This window comes from Geotrypetes seraphini, chromosome 5 (assembly GCF_902459505.1).
Source record: "Geotrypetes seraphini chromosome 5, aGeoSer1.1, whole genome shotgun sequence".
Classification (NCBI taxonomy): Eukaryota; Metazoa; Chordata; class Amphibia; order Gymnophiona; family Dermophiidae; genus Geotrypetes; species Geotrypetes seraphini.
Window position 1 is genome coordinate 105056704 of NC_047088.1, and position 23832 is coordinate 105080535.

Below are 23832 nucleotides of genomic sequence, written 5' to 3' on the forward strand. Positions count from 1 at the left end.
ATAGGCACCTAACAGCGCTTTAAAAAAAAATTGGTGCTAAAATCGTACCTACGGAGGCGTTTTATGATGCCTAACACTACAATAGGCGAGGTGTTAGGTATTATAATGTGCCTCTGTAGGAACGATTCACATGAAAAGTTGGCGCCGGAAATGTAGGCTCTGAATACCTGTGCCTACCTTTCCCAAAGGCTCGATTCTCTAAGCAGCACCTTCGCGTGATTGATGCGCAATTGGCAGCCACTGACAATGGTGCCATTTATACAATCTGGTCCTTACTGTCTATGTAGGAATCTCTAATGGTAGAGCATGTTCTAGTTTCCCAGTAGTTGATATATTGATGCTTTAAGGCCCAATGTACCTGTAATAGTTATAGCACTGTCTTTTCATAGGTGTGTCAAGGCTTTATGGTTTTGGTAAGTTTGCTCTTTTTTTTTTTTTTTTTTTGCAAGGTTTTGTATTATTTTACAATTGTCTTGCACTGTTTGAAAGCAGACCATGAAGGGGTGTTCCCGGGGTCAGCGTCATGGTCCGGGAACTTCGCTGCTTTGCTCTCTGCCATTTCACTGATGACGTCGCTGATGACGTGACAGAGAAACCCTAGTGGAGCAGGTCACAAACAGCCTGTTTGGCACTGCTTCTAACAGTTGGCCACCGCTGCTGCTGCTGTTGGAGGCCTGAAGGAATATCATATATCATGATGAGGGTGTCGGTCGGGTCAGGAGGTGCTGCACAGGGGGATGGGAGGGAGGGAAAACTGCTAGACAGGGGGATTGGAGAGAGAGATGGCAAGCTGCTGCATATGGCGGGGAGAGAGGAAAAATTATTGGACATGGGCTGGAGAAGAAGAAAGGAGATGCAACAAAGAGGTAGAAAGGGGTGAGAGGGAGAAATCCTGCATATGGTGGAGGAAAGGGAGACATGCATGGAGAAGAGAGAAGGAGAAATGTTGGACATAGGTTGGAGGGCAGGGAGAGATGGTGCATGGGGAGAGAGAAAGAAATGTTGCATGTGATAATGGAGAGGAGGAAGGGAGAGATGCTGCATGGAGTGGAATAGAGAGGTTTTACCCAGGGCACAAGACAGGAAAGAGAGAGAGAGAGATGGCAGACAGTGGGAAAGAAACAGAAATGTTGGATATGGCAATGGAAGGGAAGGATACACCCAAACAGGAGATTCTACCTCCTCAAGATAAAACAAAGGAAAACAAAAGAGGAGACCTATGGTGCTCAATCTTTTTATTCACTCAAGACCTGATACATATGTGTTTCGGTTGTAAGGCTTCCTCAGGGGCCTACAATAAAATAATGCAAAACATAAAAACCATATATATATATATATATACAAAATTAAAAGAATATATAATGAAACCAAATATGTAATTAAACACATAATAAAACAATGAGACATCATTTATATATATATATAAAAAAAAGGAAAACATAATACCAATATATTGAACATATCTACATATCCAAGCTTAGAAACCTCCATACAGAGAGGAATTAAAATGTTTATAAACAAAATAATATGTCTTAGGGGAGATATTGGAAAAAAAAAAAAAAAGAGGTAAAAAAGGAAAGAAGGTAGGACGGGGAAAAATGAAGGAAAGAGAAATAGAAGGTGGGAGGGAAAATGGAAAGGGGAGAGGAAAAAAGGGGGAACGAAGGAGAGGGAGGGGGAACAAAAGGAAAACAGGAAGGAAAACAAAAGAGGAGCACATACCCATGGTAAATATCATAAACTATAAAACAGTTTAAAATAATTGTAAAAAAAACATAAAAGACAGATGTGAGGGGACATGATAGAAACCTTCAAAATCCTTAAGGGCATAGAGAGAGTAAATAAGGACAGATTCTTCAAACTGAGGGGAGCCACAAGCACTAGGGGTCACTCGGAGAAATTGAAAGGGGACAGGTTTAGAACAAATGCTAGAAAATTCTTTTTTACGCAGAGGGTGGTGGACACATGGAACGCGCTTCCGGAGGAAGTGATAGGCCAGAACTCTGTACAGGGGTTCAAGAAGGGTTTGGATAGGTTCCTGGAGGATAAAGGGATAGAGGGGTACAGATAGAACTTGAGGTAGGTTATAAAAGTGGTCAGAAACCACTTCACAGGTCGCAGACCTGATGGGCCGCCGCGGGAGCGGACCGCTGGGCGAGATGGACCTCGGTCTGACCCAGTGGAGGCAACTTCTTATGTTCTTATGTTCTTATGAAACCATTAGCAAACCCACACCACTTTTTAAAAATAGATACAGGAAAAATATAAATGCAACATTTTTGTGCATAACATAATAAAAAACCAAAAGCTCATGTTGCAATATTATAATCACAAAGAAAACATCTTGTAATGAGTAATGGCTACATGGCTAATACAGTGTGACATATTTTTGAAATATGGACATATGAAATAAATCAAAGCGACATTATTGTGAATGCTGTAAAGAACCAAAACTTATTTTATGACATTATGATCACAGAAACATCTTATGATTAGTAATAATTCCATGCTTAATGCATTGTAACATATGAAAGTGAATAGCATTTTAAAGTGTAGGGAAGTAAATGCCAGCACCAATTCTACCAAATGTTTAAGAAAAGAAACTTTGAAATAAGGTGTAATGCATACCTTTTCCTCAGGGTGGAGCACGATTTTGCAAATGTTCTCTATACATAAAGAAATACATACATAAAGAGCTTTTAATCAATATCTGGTCATTTAAAAGGTAAAGAAAAAATCACAGAAATGAAAATCAAAATTACAACATACCTTATAGGGCTCCTTTTACTAAGCTGCGATTGCGTTTTTAGCGCACGCAGCATTTTAGTGCGCACTAAACCCGCGCTACGTGGCTAGAACTAACACCAACTCAAAGCTAACATGCGGGGCAATTCTGCGTGTGCTAAGCGCGCACTAAAACTGCTATCGCAGCTTAGTAAAAGGAGCCCATAATGTAAACCAAAAATCTAAATAATTGATGAGTATATCAATGGGATGACTTTAAAAAGCCGAAAATAAAACCAAAAAAAAAAAAAAATGAATTAGTTAGAACGAAATTAAAAAGTGTGCCAATATAAGAGCTTAGAACAGACATGAATATACAAAAATCAGCGTACATTATCCTGTCCCCGCATTTTAGAACATGTAGAAAAAAAGATGCAAACATCGATGAAAATCAAAATAAATGCATAACCCCCACTATTTAATAAAACAGAAATGTTGGATATGGCAATGGAAGGGAAGGTACAGAGATGGAAGATGGATGGTGAGCACTGAGAAAGAAGAAAACAATCAAATGGGCATGAGACCCTGGCAAGCGAGTTAACAGAAAACAAACAGAAACCAGAGCCTGGGGGCAATATGATTTGAATAATAAAGTGACAAGACAACAAAAGGTAGAAAAAATACTTTTATTTTCTATTTTGTGATTACAATAAGTCAGAGTTTAATTACAGGTTGAGTGGAGAAATATTTTCTCTGGTTTGTTTTAAATCTACTACTTAGTAGCTTCATTGCATTCCCCCTAGTCCTAGTATTTTTGGAAAGAGTAAACAAGCGATTTACATCTATCCTTGCCACTCCACTCAGTATTTTATAGACCTCTATAGACCTCTATCATTTCACTCCTGAGCCATCTCTTCTCCAAGTTGAAGAGCCCTAGCCACATTAGCCTTTCTTCATAATTTTCATTTCCCTTTTCTAATTTTGCTATATCTTTTTTAAGATACGGCAACCAGAATTGCACACGGTAATCAAGGTGCGGCCATACCATAGCGCAATACAAGAGTATTATAACATTTCCATCTTTGTTTTTCATTCCTTTCCTGATAATTCCTAACATTTTATTTGCTTTCTTAGCTGCCGCCGCACATTGTGCTGAGGGTTTCAATGTATCCTCAACAATGACATCTGTGTCCTTTTCCTGGGCAGTGACTCCTAATGTGGAACCCTACATCACTCAGCTATAGTATGGGTTCCTCTTTCCCACATGCATCACTTTGCACATGTTCACATTAAACATCTTCTGCCATTTTGATGCCCAGTCTTCCAGTCTGACAAGGTCCTCTTGCAATTTTCCACAATCCTCTTGCGATTTAACAACTTTGAACAACTTTGTGTCAACAGCAAATTTAATTATCTCACTAGTTATTCCCATCTCTAGATCACTGATAAATATATTAAAAAGCAGCAGTCCCAGCACAGACCTATTGAGAATGTTGACCATTTAAGCCTACTCTGTTTTCTGTCTTTCAACCACTTCTTAATCCATAATAGGACATTACCTCCTATCCATGACTTTCTAATTTCCTCAGATGTCTTTCATGAAGTACTTTGTTAAATGCCTTTTGAAAATTCAAATACACAATATCAACTGGTAACTCTCGTACACATTCATGAGGGATAGCTTGAAAACTTGACTGAATGAGCTTACATAGTGGGGCCAAATGTACTGAAATTTGAGACTAAAACCCCCCAACCGATCAAAGAACCTCTTCACATTATCCAAAAAGATATTCTCAGCACCACAAGGAGACAATCAACATCTGAACACCAGCCTTGACAGTGAATCACTCTCAGACTTCTTCGCTGAAAAAATAGACAATATATGTTCCCACCTGTCACACCAGTATCCTTCTGCCCAAACAGAATCCCCAAACCCACAACTAAAAAACAAATCCTCTTCAACAATGTCTCACTCGATGATCTTACGAAATTGACTCCCTTCAGCCATCCAGCTCCATCCTAGATCCTTGCCCATCACACCTCCAAGTTGAGGTAAAATATGCTTCTACATGCTCAGTCCTCCCTCTTATCAATGCCTCACTGCACTCAGGCTCTGTGCCTACAATCTGGAAATCAGCAATCATTAGACCACTCTTGAAGAAACCCACACTTGACCTGGACACACTCAGCAACGTTAAGCCTGTCTCCAACCTACTTTTCATTTCAAAGATCAAGGAAAAAAATGGTACTCAACCAACTACACTCCTTTATTGACAACATAAATAATATAGAGCAAAGATCAACAAAACCTCTGCCTCCCCTCCCCTTCACATATATTACCTCCACTATTGAGAAAACTGAATAAGCCATATTATTACAGAATACTACACAGAAAAATCATTCTAATAGAATACCACAGTCACACATGAGAAGAATAGTGTTAGAGGACTGCAACTAGGGCAACTGCCCTCTGGTCAGAGAGAGCCCTAAGCCAGCTGGAAGCTAAAGAAGCATGGCCTGGGCTTTGTGGTCCCTAGATATGTCTAACACCAGCTCTAGCAGGATACATATTTCAAATCTGATATATTCTAATCACAAAATAGAAAATAAAATTATTTTTTTCTACCTTTTGTTGTCTCATCATTTTATTCTTCATATCATGTTGGTCTCAGGTACTGGTGTGTTTCCTTTTGTCTTCTCTTAACTCACTTGTTAGGATCTCCTGGCCATTTGACATCGCTTCTATCTCTGTGTATGTATTGTTTTCCATGTTCAGCATCTCCCTTCTCTATATCTCCTATACATCCCTTTCTAGTATTTCTCCTGTCCCATCTCCCTGCCTTCATCATCTCACCTTTCTATGATCCCCTCCGCCTGTGTACAGGGAGTGAGGAGAGACAGAGATCCAGAGTGCATTTCTCCCACTCCCTCTACTGCCACATTCAACATTTCTCCCTCTCTCATCCCCCAGATCAGGTGCAACATTTTTCACCACTGCCCCTCAGCCCAATGTCCAATATTTCTCCTTCTATCACCCCTCTCCAGCACCATGCTATACCTCTCCCTCCATCATTATGTCCAACATTCCTCCCCCTTACATCCCCTTCAATCTGTCCCTCTGTTCTCTTTCCACCATATCCAACATTTCTCCCTCTCATCCTTCTGTACCTCATATCTTTACCTCACTCCTCTCTTTCTATGCCCAACAATTTTCCTCTTTCTTCCTTTCCTCTCACTCACACACTCAAGCCCCAACAATTCTCCCTTTCTATTCCTTCCCTCCTATGTCCCGTTAGTGCCCCCTCCCTCCCTTCTGTGTCTAGAGTTTATGCCCCCTCCCCGCCTCCAGCCTTTGCCCCAAATTTGTGCCCTTCTCATGTACCAATACATTCCCTTCCCTCTCTCCCTTACTTGTTCCCTTCAGAGCCACGCTCGCTCCCTTCAGGGCCTTCCAGCTGGGCTGCTCCTTCCTGCCTTCAGCCACATTTGTTCTTTGCAGGGACGTGGGCAGCGACTCTTGCATACTGCATAGGGCTGACCCACAAGCCTTCCCTCTGACATCAGAAAGATGGCTTCTGGGTCAGCCACATGCAGTGTACAAGAGCCACTGCCCACGTCTCTGAAAAGAACAAGTGTGGCCGAAGGAAGGACAGAGCAGCCCACCTGGAAGGAGAATTGTTTAGGTAACTGGAATCCCTGGCTGACCCAGAAGGCTTCTCTCCAATGTAAGCTCTGACATCGGAGGGGATATGCAGCTGGAGGGCAGGAAGGAGGCCTGTTTACAAATGGTATCCCCAGTGGCGGCGAACGACAGTGGCTCCACACTGGGGAGAAGGGGGGCGGGAGACCCAAGCAGTGTTGCACCACAAGCTGTTAATGGCGGTAAGGCATGAGGGGAATGCTTCCAACTGTGGGGACAAAGCTTTTTCATTGTTGTCACAGGCGGTGAAAAGTTTTGTTCCCGTGGCTACGGCAAGTCAGGCTTTGGTGTCTCCGTAGCCATGGGCAAACCGCGCCATGCCACAGTGTTTGTTCACCATGTCATTCTCTACTCCAATGCTCACAGGAATTCTATGAGCATCGGCTCATAGAATTAAAACCTTTAGCACAGCTTGATAAAAGGGATCCTAAATTTGCACTTTTTCCTAAGGTCGAACTACATAATCCATGGACTGATCCTTTATTTTCCATGAAAAAGCTTGCACAGTCTTCTTTGTCATGTTTCCAATGCTTAAATAATATTGACAATTTTCTTTGGGAAATGACCCCATAATTTGACTAAAGCAACCGAAATCCATTAGCATAACACCTTTCATTAGTGTTTGATTGTGGGTGGACTCTGGGTTGTATGCAATGCCAGCTGTCTTGATCACATGACATTGCCTGATACATCACAAAACTTGGTTAATTCTTTCTCCTTCCATTGCCTCACAGTTAATGCTTAGTGCTAATATCCTGAGTCTTGAAATCATTTGGTGTCTTATCTTTGCTATTTGCAGGTCTGCTTGTGCCTCTGAATGCCACCATTTCCATTAATTCTCTACTTGGGCAGGTGGATCGCACCAGTTATTATCGCTACCTGGGTTCTCTGACCACCCCCACCTGCGATGAGGCTGTGATTTGGACTGTCTTTAAGAATCCAATCCTTGTCCCTGCCAGTGTGGTTAGTGCTCCCTGCAAATCATAATCCATTGATCTTTCTTATGTATAGCCTTCCCTGGATCCAGTGTTACCTTTGAGTATGTTCTCTGGTGATTGTCTTTTGTTATCCCTCAGTCCTTCTCTTTTTTTTTTTTATTAAAATTGCCCAATATCTTTCTTCTCTTTCCTTATTCTCCTCTTACTTTTAGCCCATCTTTCTCTCCTGCTTATAAATCAAAATGCATTTACAAACAATAATCAAAGACAGTGGCATAGTAAGGGTAGGTGGTGCCCCCCACTCCTTCCCACCCTCCATTCCACACTTCTGCTGTTCTCCCCACCCCCACGTACCTCTAAATCTTCGCCAGCACAAGTGGCTTCAGCAGCATGCTTCTTGCACTTGCATTGGATTTCCCTCTGATTTCACTTCCTGGCCTCATGATCCGTAAGTGATACAGAGGGGACCCAGGCTGGCGCGAGCAACAAGTAGAAGTTGCTCAAGGTACCGAAGATAATACAGAGGTATTGGGTGGGGGGAGGGATGATGCGAGTGTGGCGGGATGCAGCGAAGAGGAGACAGTGCTCCTACCTACTCGGCGCACAGGGCAGTCTGCACTCTGCACCCCCTGCACTATGCCACTTATCAGAGGCAGGCCAATGTGAAGGGTAAACCAAGATTAAAGCCAGGAACAGGGTCAGCGCAAGGGATTCTGGCACCCTGAGCCAGTTTGCATTGGGATGGCACTCTCCTCCTTCCCACATCACCTTCACTCCTCTCCCCACACACACATATATACAGGTCTTGTATCTCTTTCCTCCTCTTCCCCTCCCCCTTCCCCCCATAACTCAGTCTCTCTTCCTTCTCCTCTGGTGGCATGGCATCATTCCTTCTTCTTTCTCTCTCTCTCCCCCCCCTCCTTTGCGGTTCTGTAGACTTTATGTGAGTCACTCTCAGCAGCTTGAATCTAGGTGCTTTCAGACATACCCAGGGCCTTCCCTTTCTTGCATCCCACCCATAGGAAATTGCATTAGAAGAGGCAGAGGGAAGACCCAGAGCCTGGCTGAAAGTGGCTTGTGTTTAGGCTGCCGCCAGTAACGTGCACATAGTTTACAAAACCATGGGGGATGGGGGAGAGGGAGTAAAGCAAAGGAGCGATGCTAGACCTGTTATGGGGGGAAAGAGACTGGACCAGAAGTGTGAGAGAAGAGGAGAGACACTGGACTCAGGAGGAGGAGGAGGAGGAGGGAGAAAAGAGAAGACTTTAAACATTAGACAAGGTAAGGTAAGATCTAGGCACCCTTAATCACCAGTGCCCCACGCCATTGCCTCACCTGGTCCAATGGTTAAGCAGACCTTGACCAGGAATTCCAAACTTGCAGACAGAATTATATAAATTTGATATATAAGCGTGGGATAACATGGTCAAACTTTTGAGCATGACTATATTGCAATAATCCAATCATGAAATAAGCAGGGCATGAACTAAAATATGGAGGGATGATATATTTTAGAAAGAAGATAACTTATTGATTGTATTCTGCATAATGTAAGGAAGCCAAGTTTTAGTAAATGAGAGATTTGATCCTGATAAACACCAACCACACTGAGAAGTACCCTTACAGAACTGGTTTTTAGACTAAATTCAAATAGGTAGAAGGTATTCAAGCAGCTTTTGTATAGGATAGCAGATAGTTTTTATGGTGTTGTCCTCATACCAGACAGCAAACCTCCTCCACTTCAAGCCATATAACCTTCTAATGAAACCTGTCTTAGAAGACTCTAGAGTTACCCTCAGGCAGGTTTAAGGAACTGATCTGTAGCCTCTCAAGATCAAGCCCTGAGGGCCAGGAACTGGAGGGTGGGGTGCAAGAGGGATCCCTCATTCTGAGTGATGAGGTTGGAAAGCATTCTAGTATCCAAAGATCTTGGCAAACTAGTTCCAGGAGTTGGAGGAACCAAATTTGCCTCAGCTAGTTCTTCTCTGCTAGATAAGCGGCTCTGAGTAGCACCTCCTGAGCGCTAGCCCAGTGCCAAATTCTGGCCACTTCCTGATACAGGAGGTATAAGCCCAGCTGTGCCTCCCTGCGTGTTGACAAAATATATTGCAACCTGATTGTAGGTTTGAATGAAGACAAATGTGATACAATAGCTAATCTCTGAAAGCCTTTAGAGCAGGGCTGCCCAAGTCCGGTCCTCGAGATCTACTGGCAGGCCTGGATTTCAGGAAATCCACAATGAACATGCATGAGAGAGATTTGCATACCAAGAAGGCAGTGCAGGCAAATATTTCTCATGCATATTCATTGTGGATATCCTAAAAACCTGGCTTGCCAGTAGATCTCGAGGACCGGACTTGGACAGCCCTGCTTTAGAGTGTTCCATATGACCCATAGCTCTAGGACAGGGGTAGGGAACTGCAGTCCTCGAGAGCCTTATTCCAGTCGGGTTTTCAGGATTTCCCCAATGAATATGCATGAGATCTATTTGCATGCACTGCTTTCAATGCATATTCATTGGGGAAATCCTGAAAACCCGACTGGAATACGGCTCTCGAGGACCGGAGTTCCCTACCCCTGCTCTAGGAGGTTGATCTGCTGCTGTCTCTCCTGAGCAGACCAGTGACTCTAGGTATGGAGCCCATCTACATGAGCTCCCCAGCCCAGGTTGGATGTGCTGTCAGTAGCATCTTGTGGGGCAGAGGAATTTGGCATGATATCTTTTGGCCAAATTGCTTAAAATCATCTAACAAGACAAGAAACTTTTTGAGAGAAAGTGTGTACATGATGACATCCACAAGGTTCCCAGTAGCCTCAGAAACTAGAATCTACTGAGCTGGCCTGAAATGGATGCATGCCATGAATATAACATGCACAATTGAAGCCATGTGGCCCACTAATCTCAACATTTGCTGAGCTGATACCTGCTGTCTCTGACAAATTTGCAGCATTATAAAGATCAGGGTTTCTATGTGTGGTAGTGGGGGGAAAAAGTGCTGGCCTGAGTCATGTCAAGCAGGGTTCCTATGAACAACACTTCTCTAATTGGTTCTAGCCAGAACATAGGGTAGCAGCTGACAAACCCTAGTAGTTCCAGCACCTGACTGGTTCTGCGCATGGATTCTTGTGCCCCTTCCTTTGATATGCTCTGGACCAGCCAATCATCTAGATAAGGAAATGTGCACTCCCAGTGTGTGCAGTGATGCTACAACTGCAATTAAACATTTTGTGAAGACCCTAGGAGCTGATGCAAGATAAAATGTTAGAACCCCAGTACTGATAGTGGTGTTTCCCTATGTAGAACTGCAGATACTTCCTGTGACTGAGTTGAATCAGTATGTGAGTGTAAGCATCCTTTAAGTTCAGTACATGGTCATGGATCATGGGAAGAAGGGTGCACAGAGAAACCATCTTGAACTTTTGTTTTGCCAGATACTTATTCAGGGCCCTTAGGTCTAGGATGGTTAATGTGACCATACGTCCTGTTTTGAATGGGACCATTCCGTTTTCAGATCCCTTGTCCCGTTGTCCCCACACATAGCTTCAGGACGCTGAAATGTCCTATTTTCAGAGACGGCGTCCCGAAGCTGTGTTTGGGGAATTGGAACAAGCGATCGCGAAGAATGGGCTCTCTCCCTGCTTCCCCGCCCACCGCTGAAACTACAGGAAAACAAGGTCCAGGCGCCGGCCCTCAAGCCTTCTCCCCGACGATGTCGGAGAGGAAGTTCTGGGTCAGCCAATCACTGCCTGGCTGGCCCAGAACTCAGTGGCGTACCAAGGATGGGGTGGGAGCGGCGGTCCGGCCCGGGTGCAGGCATGAGAGGGTGTTCCCGGCCTTGGAGTCATGATTCGGGAACTTCCCTTTCTCACGGCCCTTCTCTCCTGTCCGATACCCGAGATACAACTTGCTGACAATCCAGCGCACAATGCCCAGGTGCCTTCTCCCCGTCACTCTACTGATACCTTGAAGCAGAAAGCTGGTAGGATTGAGTGGCGGCTCCTCAAATCCTCTCGGTAGATAGAAACCAGCACGTGCGCACCGCCAAATCTTGCAGGGCGAAAGAGAAGCCGCAGGCTTGTGCTGTCCGTGCTCCCTGGGCGGTACGAGTGGGAGGATTGCGCAGGCCAATAGGTGCTTGCAGCGCTCGTGCTGGACCTCAGGCAGAAGCGATGGGAGCCCATTTCCCCCTCTTGAGAAGCCTGAGAGAGTTAGTGGAGGAGTTCCACAGGGGCTGAAACCTTCACCCCACTTCCTCAAAGTCGCATTCCAGGTTAGATAGGACCAGCGTTTCTGTCTGAAATACTGCATAAACGCCAGATGTTACATACGGGTCGGGTACATAAACAGGACTTAATTTGTGGGGAAGAATCCCAGTGCAGTTCTACCCATAGGATCCAGCTCTGTGGCTACTGAGCACTCCAAATATTGAGAAAGCTCCTTCCCCGGCTTTGCATGGTGTTTTGACATCCCTAATTATTTTGAAAAATGTTGGAGCCTATTATCCTAGCGCTTCTTTTTATCAGAGTGACTTCAGGGCTAGAGTAGCAGGGGTATTGCTGATTGGGTGAGCCTGACCCTAAAATGAGTGTAAAAAACTGATAGAAAATAATGGAGTGAGAGGATTAAAGTAGGGCTACAAGTTAATAGCAGTTAACTCTGCAATTGATTAATAACTTTTTCATATTGTGATTAATAAATCACATTGCAGCATCTGTTCTCTTCCACTCCCAATCCCTATCCTCCACATGATCCATAAGAACATAAGAATTGCCATATTGGGGGTTGGACATTCCAATAACGGAAGGGGAAGTGGCAGGGGTCATTAGGGGTTTAAAAGGAGGTAAATCTCCGGGGTTGGATGGGTTGCCGAATGTGTTCTATAAAACTTTTAGAGAACAGATTATTTCCTTGTTAGTAAGGGTTGGTAATGGGGTGCGAGATGGGGGTTCTCTACCTAATTCTATGCGAGAGGCAGGGATAACGGTCTTGCTGAAACCAGGAAAGGATTCAGAGCAATGTGGAGCGTATCGTCCCATCTCATTATTAAATGTAGATGCTAAAATATTGGCAAAAGTGTTAGCATTGAGATTGGGGAGGGTGCTACCGGGACTTGTCCATGTTGATCAGGCTGGATTTATCCAAAAGCGTCAAGTGGGAGATAACATTCGTCGAACATTACATTTGATATGGGAGGCTCAGCAACATCATAGTAAAATGGTGCTATTATCTATTGATGCTGAAAAGGCATTTGATCAAGTGAGTTGGGAATTTTTGTGGGCAGTTATGGAACAGATGGGTATAGGGGGAATGTTTGAGAGGTGGATACGGAATTTTTATTTGGGGCCCAGAGCTTGTATTAATATTAATGGGTTTTATACAGACTTCTTTAATATCTACAGAGGGACTAGACAGGGTTGTCCACTATCCCCTTTACTTTTTGCTTTGTATCTGGAACCCTTGGCTTGTTATATTCGGGATTTGGGGACAATTAAGGGAATTCATTTAGGGGGGAGGGAACATAAATTAGCGCTATTTGCAGATGATATTCTGTTATACGTAAAGGATCCGGAGATTTCCTTCCCTGAGCTTCTAGAGGTGTTTGGGAAATTTAGAGGTGTGTCTGGCTTTACGATTAACATGGACAAGTCCGAGTTTTTGAATATTTCTTTGGAGGAGAGGGAAGCACAGTGGTTGGTTGATAATTTCCCAGTACGGCGAGCTGGGGATCATATTCGTTATTTAGGTATTTTGCTCCCTACTGACTTATCGCGTCTTTATGACCTTAATTATTCTAGAATAATACGCTTAGTGCGGATGGATATGCAGACTTGGAAGGGGTTATGGTTATCCTGGTGGGGACGTATTGCGGTTATCAAAATGAACATCTTACCACGCTTATTATTTTATTTCAAACACTCCCCATTGTGGTGCCTAAACGACTGTTGCAGGTATTGCAGAAGGAAATTCGTTTTTTTATTTGGCAGGGGAAGCACCCCCGGTTGAGTCAACAGGTGCTTTGGTCTGCTCGGGAAGACGGGGGTAGGGCATTGCCAAATTTGTATTGGTACTATGAAGCGGCACAACTTCGCTTTCTACTTGATTGGAAGATAGCGGTATTTAAGCCTGGAGTTCAAATTGAGCAAAGTTATGTTCCTCATTGTGCCCTGAATACTTGGTTGTGGACCTCTTTGTCGGTTTCAGAGCGCTTACAGGGACAAAAGAATCCATTTTTTTGCCATCTAATACGGGTTTGGGGATATCTGTGTCAAAAGGAGAGGGGAAATAGAGGGGTTTCTACTCTTGCTCCACTAGCGGGGGAACCGCGGTTTCTTGCAGGAATGGAAAAGGGAGCTTTTCGGAGGTGGGAATCTCAGGGTATTATTATATTTCGGGATGTACTTATTGGGGGCTTTTTGCCTACTTTTGCGGGGTTAGTGGCTAAAAAACCGGGATTGGGGGGCGAATTTTTTGCTTATATGCAGTTGAGGCATTTTATGATTTCGGTTGGTTGGGATAAGGGGAATCCTCAGGGATCTGAACATTTGGAAAATCTATGGGTGTTGTTGGGTAGAGTGCCGAGACCGATTTCCATTCTCTATAAATATTTGAGGGGTAGGGAGGTGATTTCCCTTCCTTTCAAAATACATTGGGAAAGGGACCTTCGTCTCCAGTTTTCTGCGGATGATTGGTCCCGTATTTGTGCAGAGGTCCAGAGGGCATCTCATTGTATTTTAGTTCAAGAAAATGCATATAAAATCTTAACACGCTGGTATTATACACCTGAACGGTTACATCTTATGTACCCTTTGGTTCCTAATTCTTGCTGGAGATGTGGTAGGGGACCTGGCTCCTTTTTGCATATTTGGTGGGAGTGTGGGGTGATTCAGAAATTTTGGGTACTAGTTACTCGCTCATTGACAGGGTGGATTCAGGATCCGATACAACTTGTACCCCAGGTGTGTTTGCTCGGGTTACATAATGTTAGAGAAGCTCCTTGGCAGACAAAATTGGTCCGAATGGGGTTGGCAGCAGCCAAATGTTTGATAGCGCAGTATTGGAAGAAGTTAGTTGCTCCACCAGAAGATGAATGGTTGGAAAAATTGCGAAAACTTGCTCAGATGGAATGCTTAGCTGCTAAGCATTATGGGTATTATGACAATCAGAAGCGGACTTGGGACAACATTTTCCATTATATTTGATCCTATCTTTCTGTAGAGTGGGGGAGGGGGGGTTAGGGGGGAAGGGGTAGGGTGGTTGTTTGGGAGTCTCTTTGCAGAAACAACAATGGGACTTCCGCATAGTGAGTATTATGTTGATGCTTTTCTTATTTTCTTTTTCTTTTATTATATGGTATTCAATGATGGGTTGTGGGATTGGGGTATAATTGTGCACTGATTACTCTGTGGGCTATCTCGAGTGGTTGTAATATTCTACAGTGGTGTTCTTGTGGTGATTATAATATTATTGTTTTAATTATAAAATTCTAATAAAAATTGAAAAACAAACAAAAAAAAAAAGAATTGCCATATTGGGACAGACCGAAGGTCCATCAAGCCCAGTATCCTGTTTCCAACAGTGGCCAACCCAGGTCCCAAGTAGTAAAACAGATTTTATGCTGCTTATCCAGCATTCCTCCCCCCAGCGTACCAAGGGCAGGAGGAGCGGACAGCCTTGGAATCATGATCTGGGAACTTCTCTTTCTCACGGCCCTTCTCTCCTGTCCTGTCTGATATCCCTTTACCTTCTGTCAAACTGAAAACACTGCTGGCCTCAGCTTTGATTCAGCTACGTTGCCCACAGCTCCCCCTCCTGCTTTCCATATCTGTCGATGACACAACTTCCTGTTTCTGCCTAGGTGGACCACGGCAAACGGAAAGCAGGAAGGGGAGCCATTGGCAATGTCGCTGAATCACTGCCGAGGCCAGCAGTGTTTTTAGCTTGATAGAAGGTAAAGGGACATTGAACCGGACAGGAAAGATATGAGAACATGCTGGGCCTGGACTAACTGGGTTAAAAAAAAAAAGTACAAAGCAGGGCTGTGTGTGTGTGTGTGTGTGTGTGGGGAGGAGGGGTATTAAAGTAATTACAAAGTTCCAGATTGGGCATGGGGGGGATGGGGGAGAGCTTATGGGGGGGGGGGGGGGGATAGAGAAATCCTGGACCGAGGGTAGGGAGAGGGAAAAAGAAAGATGCCAGACCTCTGGAGCAGGAAAGGGGAGGACAGAAATGCCAGACCGTGGTAGATAATAGGAGGAGAAAAGAGAAGGAGAGAGACCACAAAAAGGGAGAAAAGGAAGGAGAGAGATGATAATAATAATAATAACTTTATTTTTTCTATACTGCCATAATCTTGCGACTTCTAGGCGGTTTACAGTGAAAGAGAGCTGTACAATCAGCAAATTACAAGGTGAGAACAGGTAGGAAGTCACTGAGTAATCAGTGTTTATAGGTTACAAATAGGTTACAGTATAATCTTAAGCATTTTACATCAAAGGGGCTGGATGGTTAGCGAGTTTCAGAATACAGGTGGTGAGGAAGACACTGAATAGTCAAGAGAAGAAACAGAATACATTTGTGAAGAAGTGTAGTATCAGCATAAAGAGAAAGGTTTTAGGATGGGGGGGGGGGTTATCTGGCTGGGAAATAAATCTATTGAATAGAGCGGTCTTGATTTCGTTCTGAAAGGCGCCATAGCTCTGCCTAGCTTTGTCGGTGAAGTTGCCGAGCCAGGTTTGCTGTCTGGCAGCTTGAAACTTAAAAGTTCTATCCAGACATCAAAAGTAGGAAAAATTATTATTTATTTTTTTTCATTTAGTGATCAAAATGTGTTAGCTTTGAGAATTTATATTTGCTGTCTATATTTTGCACTATATTTGTCTATTTTTCTATAGTTATTGACATTGCATATTTTAAAGTCATCTACCTTGACATCTTTGAGAAAAAAACCTGAAACTCGTAAATAATTAGCATTTTCTCTGCGTACAGTGTGCTTTGTGGGTTTTTAAAAAAAAATTATGTTTACCATTATGAATTAATAAGATATTGTGTGTACATGAAAAATGAATGGAAGAAATTGGGTCAGGGCTGGGGCAGGATTGGGGGCAGGACTGAATAATAATAGATGTCCTGTTTTGATGAAAAAAATTAATAGTCACGTTAAGGATGGTTCCCTAAGTGACGAAGTATTTAAAATAAAATTCCTTCCCTTTTTACTCTGGCCAGTGGCGTACCAAAGGGGGAGCGGTCAGCCCCGGGTGCACGCCCCAAGGGGGTGCACAGCTGGCCACCCACAGGGGAATAGGCTGCCACCAGGGAAAGGCTTCCACTGCCGTCATCGGGAACAAGCCGGCCGAGTTCTCCCTTCTTTTCTTCCCTGCAGGGCCGACCAACTCTCACCGCCCAACATCAATTCTGACGTCGGAGAGAACGTTCTGGGCCAGCCAATCACTGCCTGGCTGGCCCGGAACGTCCTCTCCGACTTTAGAATTGACGTCGGGCAGCAAAGAGTTGGTCGGCCCCGTGGGGAAGAGAAGCAGGGCGAACTCGGAGCCGGCCTGTTCCCGATGGCGGCAGTGGCAGCATTTTCCCATTGGCGGTGGCATAGGGGAGGGAGAAAGAAAGAAACAGGGGGGGGAGGCAGGGAGCCAGAAAGAAAGGGTGAAACAAAGAAAAAGAAAAAATGGGGCACAGAGAGAGAGAGAGAGAAAGACAGACAGAGAAAGAAAGAGGGCATGGAGAAAGAAAGAAGGGGGCAGGGTGAAACAAAGAAAGAAATGGGGCATGAAGAGAGAGAGAAAGATAGACATACAGAATGAAAGGGGGCATGGAGAGAGAAAGAAAGAAGGGGGCAGGGTGAAAGAAAGAAAAAGTTTGGGGAGGGAATGAGATCTGGAGGAGAGGAAGCATACAGGAGGCTGAAAGAAGGGAAGAAATATTGGATGCACAGTCAGAAGAATAAAGTGCAACCAGAGACTGATGAAATTACCAAACAAAGGTAGGAAAAATGATTTTATTTTCAATTTAGTGATCAAAATGTGTCCATTTTGAGAATTTATATATGCTGTCTATATTTTGCACTAATGGCCCCCTTTTACTAAACTGCAATAGCGGTTTTTAGCACAGGGAGCTTATGAGTGTTGAGAGCAGTGTGGGGCATTCAGCGTAGCTCCCTGCGCTAAAAACCGCTATCGCGGTTTAGTAAAAAGGGAGGGGGTATATTTGTCTATTTTTGTATAGTTGTTACTGAGGTGACATTGCATAAAGTCATCTGCCTTGACCTCTTTGAAAACCCGCGGAATATAAATGATAATTAACATTTTCTCTGCGTACAGTGTGCTTTGTGTTTTTAAAATTTTATTGTTGATAGATCATTTTGACTTGGCCACGAAGGTAAGGGGGAGGGAGGGAGGGGAGCTGCTGAAAGACATCTAGTATCCTTGCAGGCTTGACTGTGCAGGGAATTATTTTTGTAAAATCATGTTTTGTTATGTGACTGGCATTATTTAGACTTTAATTTCTATGAATGAATAGAATGAAAATGATATAAAATTACTTGCTTGTTTTTATGTGCGTGCGCTGAAGGAAAGTGGAGAGAGAGTGGGCTGAGGATGCTGAAGGGAAATGGGGAAGAGAGAGTGGGGAGAAGACGCTGATTTATAAATTGACAATTGTACAGAATATTGTTTCTTTTTATACTTTAATACAATAAGTTCAATATAAAACAATTCAAGGCTTGTGTGGATGGAATCAGGTGGTTTGCGGGGATGGGGACCGAGCTTAAGGGGATTAGTCCAATAAAATAGTATTTTCTTATTTCTCATAATTTGTTTTATTTTTATTTGTTAATTTGTAAAGTGGTGATTGTTATGTATCAGTTTTTTCAAATTTACATTTACTGTCTTTATATTTTGCACAGTATTAGAGGACATGTATTACTGTTTTTGTGGTGTTGTAGTGTTGCATTGTATGCAGAGTCTGGTTTCTTGGCGGTTCAGTTTAACTTTTGTCTACATATTTCTATTTTTAGTTTGTGATTATTCCATATTGGGCGAGGGTGTATATATCTGTGTGTATAAAAGGGACATGGCTTTCTGATAGCATCGGGCAGTTGGGTCACAAAAGGACACGAAGAACTCCAGAAAGATTTGAACCAGCTAGAAAAATGGGCAGAAAAGTGGCAGATGAAGTTTAATATAGAAAAATGCAAAGTTATGCACCTGGGTAGGAAAAACAAGGAACATGAATATAAAATGTTAGGTTCAACATTGGGCAAGAGCGAACAAGAAAGGGACCTGGGGGTACTGATAGACAAGACCCTGAAGCTGTCGGCTCAATGTGCAGCAACAGCAAAGAAAGCAAACAGGATGTTGGGCATGATAAAGAAGGGAATCACGAATAGATCGGCAGATGTCATAATGCCGCTTTTTCAGAGCAATGGTCAGACCACACTTGGAGTACTGTATCCAACATTGGTCTCCCTACCTAAAGAAGGATATAACCCTGCTGGAGAGGGTGCAGAGGCGAGCCACGAAGCTAGTAAAGGGTATGGAGAATCTGAGCTACAAAGAACGCCTTGGAAAACTGGGATTGTTCACCCTCCAGAAGAGAAGACTGCGAGGGGATATGATAGAGACTTTTAAAATACTAAAAGGATTCGACAAAATAGAGCAAGAAACATCATTATTCACAATGTCAAATGTGACACGGACAATAGGTCATGAACTGAAACTGAGGGGCAACAGGCCCAGGACAGATGTCAGGAAGTTCTGTTTCACACAGCGAGTGGTGGACACTTGGAATGCTCTCCCGGAGGAGGTTGTGATGGAGACCACCATTCTGGGATTCAAGGGCAAGTTGGATGCGCACCTTCTTGCAAATCACATTGAGGGATACGGGTTAACAAGGTCTTCATCAGGGAACACCTAGCTTGGCCTCCGCGTGTTGTCACCTGCCGGGGTCTCTAGAAACCTGGCGTGGCTCCCAAAGTGGAAGACCTCACTGGTGTCCCAAAACTTTGGGCTTCGCTACAATAAAGTACAGCGAGCCAAGTTAAATCAAAACAATGTCAAAAGTTTAATTTGTATCCAAAACACAATGATTAGAAAACCAAAAATCATATAAAGAAGCACTAGCATACAAGCTTCCTTTTTCCCAAAGAAAAAAAACCCAGATTTTTATCTTCCAAACAGTTCAGTGAAAGAACAGCAGGGTTTATGTTAGGTAAGTTCACAATCAAGGTTCTAGTGCTTCACCCTGCACTGAACCACAGTCTCTGTAAGAGCACACAAAACTAATCCCATAAGAAGTTCTCAAGAATCCTCTTGAGTCCTGGACTTTCAATCCAAAAATCCGGATTCTTCACCAGGCACTTACATTTCACATTGTAAAGCAAACTTTAATCGTGAAAAGAAAACAAAAATAAAGCCTTACTGCAGGCTCTTGTTATTCCAGCAATAATCAGTTTTCAGTTTTTCCCACTGTTGGGCACAGAATTGCTGGTTCCCCTTTTATTACTTAGCTTTAACAAGCTCCCTCTGAATCCCAACCCTCAGATCTTCGGGGCTTCTACCCCAATTCTGTGAGTCCTTGGAACTTAGATAGCTAACAGGGAAACTGCTTCACAAGCCAGAAAACTTTCTTCAGTTTCTCTGGGCTTTTGCACAGCTGGAGTGCAGCAACGTAATCAAGCTGGTGCAGCACTGCTCTGAGCTTGGCCTTACACACCAAACAAAAATAGTTTTCTATCAATCTTCACCACTATATTCTTATACAGCTCGGTACCTGCAGTACTTAGTGAGAAGCTGCCAAGCTCACATCCATGGCTTCCTCGATGTCAGCTTCAGGCATTGTCCATTCATCCATATCCATATTTTCTGGAATACCCAGTTGCTCTGCTGGCTCCTGAGCAAAGGAATCCTCACACTCCATGGGTTCCTGAGCGAGGTCTGGCCTTTGCCTGGCCCGGAGAACCTTCTCCGCCAGGTCCTCGTGTGCAGCCTGTCTTACTGCCTTGGAGAGCTGCTTAAGATTCTTTGGGCCACACCCTGTACTAGGTGTTTGTGTGCCTAGCTTTCGTGCTCTTGGGCTCCCCCCCAGGTTGCTGGGCAGAATACCACTGGAAGCCTGATTAAACCTCTTAGTGTAGCTGGGGTTTTTACTGGGCCGTGGAGCTAACTTGTATTCTGGGTCCTGATCAGGTTCAGATGGCTCAGGATAGGCAGCTCTGCTTTCGGTATCCCCTGCCTGTTCATTCTCGATCACTCCCTGGTCTCGGGCACAGGTTTTAGGCTGGGGTTTCCCTTGGACATGACCGTCTCGGGGAGAGGAAATGTCACAGTGTGCGGGTCACCGGACTGGATGGACCTAAGGTCTGATCCGGCGAAGGCATTTCTTATGTTCTATGTTCTTATGACTGTACAGGATCAATTGACTGTACAGGATCTGGCTTGTTTAGTTTTACAAAGTATGTGTTGGTGTTCTAGTGCTCACTGCAGTGTTTAAGATGCTGCCTTTTCGTAGGTACACTCTTGTTGTGCGATATGTGGATTGTTACTAAAAATCATATTTTTCATATAGATGGGGGAGTATCAAAAAATGATGGGCTCCGGGTGTCACATATGCTAGGTACGCCACTGACTCTGGCAGACAGGTTTAACAGTTTGTAAAAAGGAAGAACATAAGAATTGCCACTGCTGGGTCAGACCAGTGGTCCATTGTGCCCAGCAGTCCGCTCACACGGCTGCCCTTAGGTCAAAGACCAGTGACCTGATTGAGTCTAGCCTTACCTGCGTACGTACCGGTTCAGCAGGAACTTGTCTAACCTTGTCTTGAATCCCTGGAGGGTGCTTTCCTCTATAACAGCCTCTGGAAGAGCATTTCAGATTTCTACCACTCTGTGTGGGAAGAACTTCCTTACATTTGTACGGAATCTATCCCCTTTTAACTTTAGAGACTGCCTTCTCTACCTTGGAGAGGGTGAACAACCTGTCTCTATCTACTATGTCTATTTCCTTCATTATCTTGATTGTTTCGATCATGTCCCCTCTCAGTCTCCTCTTTTCAAGGAAGAAGAGGCCCAGTTTCTCTAATCTCTCACTGTACGGTAACTCCTCAAGCCCCTTAACCATTTTAGTTGCTCTTCTCTGGACCCTTTCGAGTAGTACAATGATCTTCTTCATGTACGACGACCAGTGCTGGATGTAGTATTCCAGGTGGGGGCATACCATGTCCCTGTACAGCGGCATGATAACCTTCTCCGATCTGTTTGTGATCCCCTCTTTATGAATACCGGTATCTCCTAGGGTCAAGAATTTAAGTCTGATGCTCTCAGTGGGCAATTTGGGGATATTGTTTCCAATTGTAGGCTGTAGCCTGTCCAGACCATTTTGAGAACTGATTAGATTGAGGTTACAAGAGGCCACCTTATTTGGATAAAGCTCATTCTCCCTCCTATGGTAGGTCATCCATAAGGTGACCATACGTCCCGTTTTTAACAGGACCATCCCTTTTTCAAATCTCCTATCCCGTTGTCCCCATGCATAGCTTCGGGACACTGAAATATCCTGTTTTCAGAGACAGCGTCCTGAAGCTGTTTGTGGGGAAAATGGGACAGGCGATCGCAGGAGAATGGGCTCTCTCCCTGCTTCTCCGCCTGCCGCAGCAACAACTACAAGAAAGGAAGATCCAGGCGCTGGCCCAGAAGCCTTCTCCCCGATGTCAATTCTGACGTCTGAGAGTAAGTTCTGGGCCAGCGTTTGGAACAAATAGAAAATTCAGAAGTAGTTGATATCTTCTCTATACTAGCTGTGTTGGGATTTTTTTATACCCTTACCAGTAAAAAAATATCAAAAGGGTCACCAACTAGATTTAGTCACCTTTTTGATGAAACAAGTGACTTGGCCAAAAATTCAGTTTATTCAAGGTGTATGGAAGGAATGCATCTGATCAGATCATTACTTATGCAATTTTGAACTTTGCTGGCAGGAAAAACAGCCTCTTTCAAAATTGGATAATAAAAAGAAAAAAGTAAAATTAATTACCAATAGAGGAAGTATAAATCCAACAGAATTCTGGTCTCATTACGAGCTAAATCCTAAAAGTGAGGAGGACTCAAATTTTACAACAAGATGGAAAAAGTTCAGTAAGCAAGTATTAAATCAAATAGCTCCATTAAAAACGTATAAAAAGAGACAGAGATCCTCCAATGAATGGTTTGATACTGATCTATTGTCTTTTAAACAAGAATTAAGAAAACTGGAAAGGATTTGGTTGAAATAAAATGGGGAGGAGGACAAGGTAAATTGGAGACTTAAATTAAAGAACTATAAACTCCTGATTAAAGAAAAACGTTCAAAACATTATGCACAGAAAATAGGGTCAGCCAAGATAAATAGTAGAGAATTATTTAAACTGGTTAATAACTTAACCAATACGACATTGGTTTTAAAAGTGGATAATAAATGCTCACCGTCCCCTGATACTCTTGCAGAGTTCTTCAATAATAAAATTTTAGATTTGAGAGCAACATTACAATCTCCTACTTGCAACTATGATGCTTCACAACTTAGTTACTTGGAAGATGGCTCAAGGGCAGATATGTCCTGGGATCATTTCCAAGCCCCAGACTGACAACAGTTTTTAAAGTTGTTCAATAAATATGTCAAATTGAGCTGTTTGCTGGACGATTGTCCCACAAACGTAATGAAAAATGCTTCATCTACTTTTAAAGCAAATTTATTTAAATGGGCTTTTTCTTTGATTAAGGGACTGTTTCCTGATGAACTGGGTCAAATTTTGGTTACCCCTATTCTTAAAGATCAGATCAGAAGGTATCAATTGCCACAAAATCCAATTATAGACCCATAGCAAGCATTCCTTTGTTTACCAAATTACTGGAAGGTTTAGTTAATTTAGAATTAGTAAGTTATTTGGATACATTTAATATCCTTAATGACCATCAGTCAGGATTTAGAAGAGGATGTAGTACGGAGACCGTCTTAACTTCAATGCTTGATTATCTTCATGGTCTATTTAGCAAAGGCACTAGTGCCTTAATTCTTCAGCTAGATTTTAGTAGTGGCTTTGATCTAGTAGATCATGAAATATTGTTGTTGTTTACACACAACAGGACTTTCAAATAGGGTCTGGAACTGGTTTCAAGGTTTTTTTGAAGAAAATATCTTATCAAGTGATTTGTGACGGTAACTATTCTCATTCATGGAGCAACCCATCTGGTATACCTCAAGGTTCTCCGCTATCGCCTACTTTATTTAACATCTACATTTCCCTTTTAGGACATTTATTACAGAGTTTAAATGTAAAATTTTATATATACACAGATGACATTTCTATTTTAATCCTTCTAAATAATTTTACCACTGAAATTTTAAACCAGATATCTTCTATTATGACTCAGATAGAACAGTGGACAATTAATTTCAAACTGAAACTCAATATGGAAAAGACCAAAC

The 23832-nt window shown here is 43.2% G+C and overlaps 1 protein-coding gene and 1 long non-coding RNA gene across 7 annotated transcripts in view; one reads left to right on the forward strand and one right to left on the reverse strand.

Annotated features, from left to right (window-relative positions):
• The window catches only part of LOC117360661 (carbonic anhydrase 4-like), a 107006-nt gene that overhangs the window by 77729 nt on the left and 5445 nt on the right, over positions 1-23832 (forward strand). For all 6 annotated transcript variants that reach the window (XM_033944791.1, XM_033944792.1, XM_033944789.1 and 3 more), the window contains one exon: positions 7224-7387. In XM_033944791.1, coding sequence (XP_033800682.1) covers positions 7224-7387 — 164 coding nt within the window. The remainder of the gene's footprint in view (positions 1-7223; positions 7388-23832) is intronic.
• Positions 1222-20299, reverse strand: LOC117360662. Its single transcript, XR_004539473.1, has 3 exons — positions 20144-20299; positions 2629-2666; positions 1222-1291 (listed from the first exon to the last, which is right to left on the reverse strand). It is a non-coding gene; the product is annotated as an uncharacterized LOC117360662 (long non-coding RNA).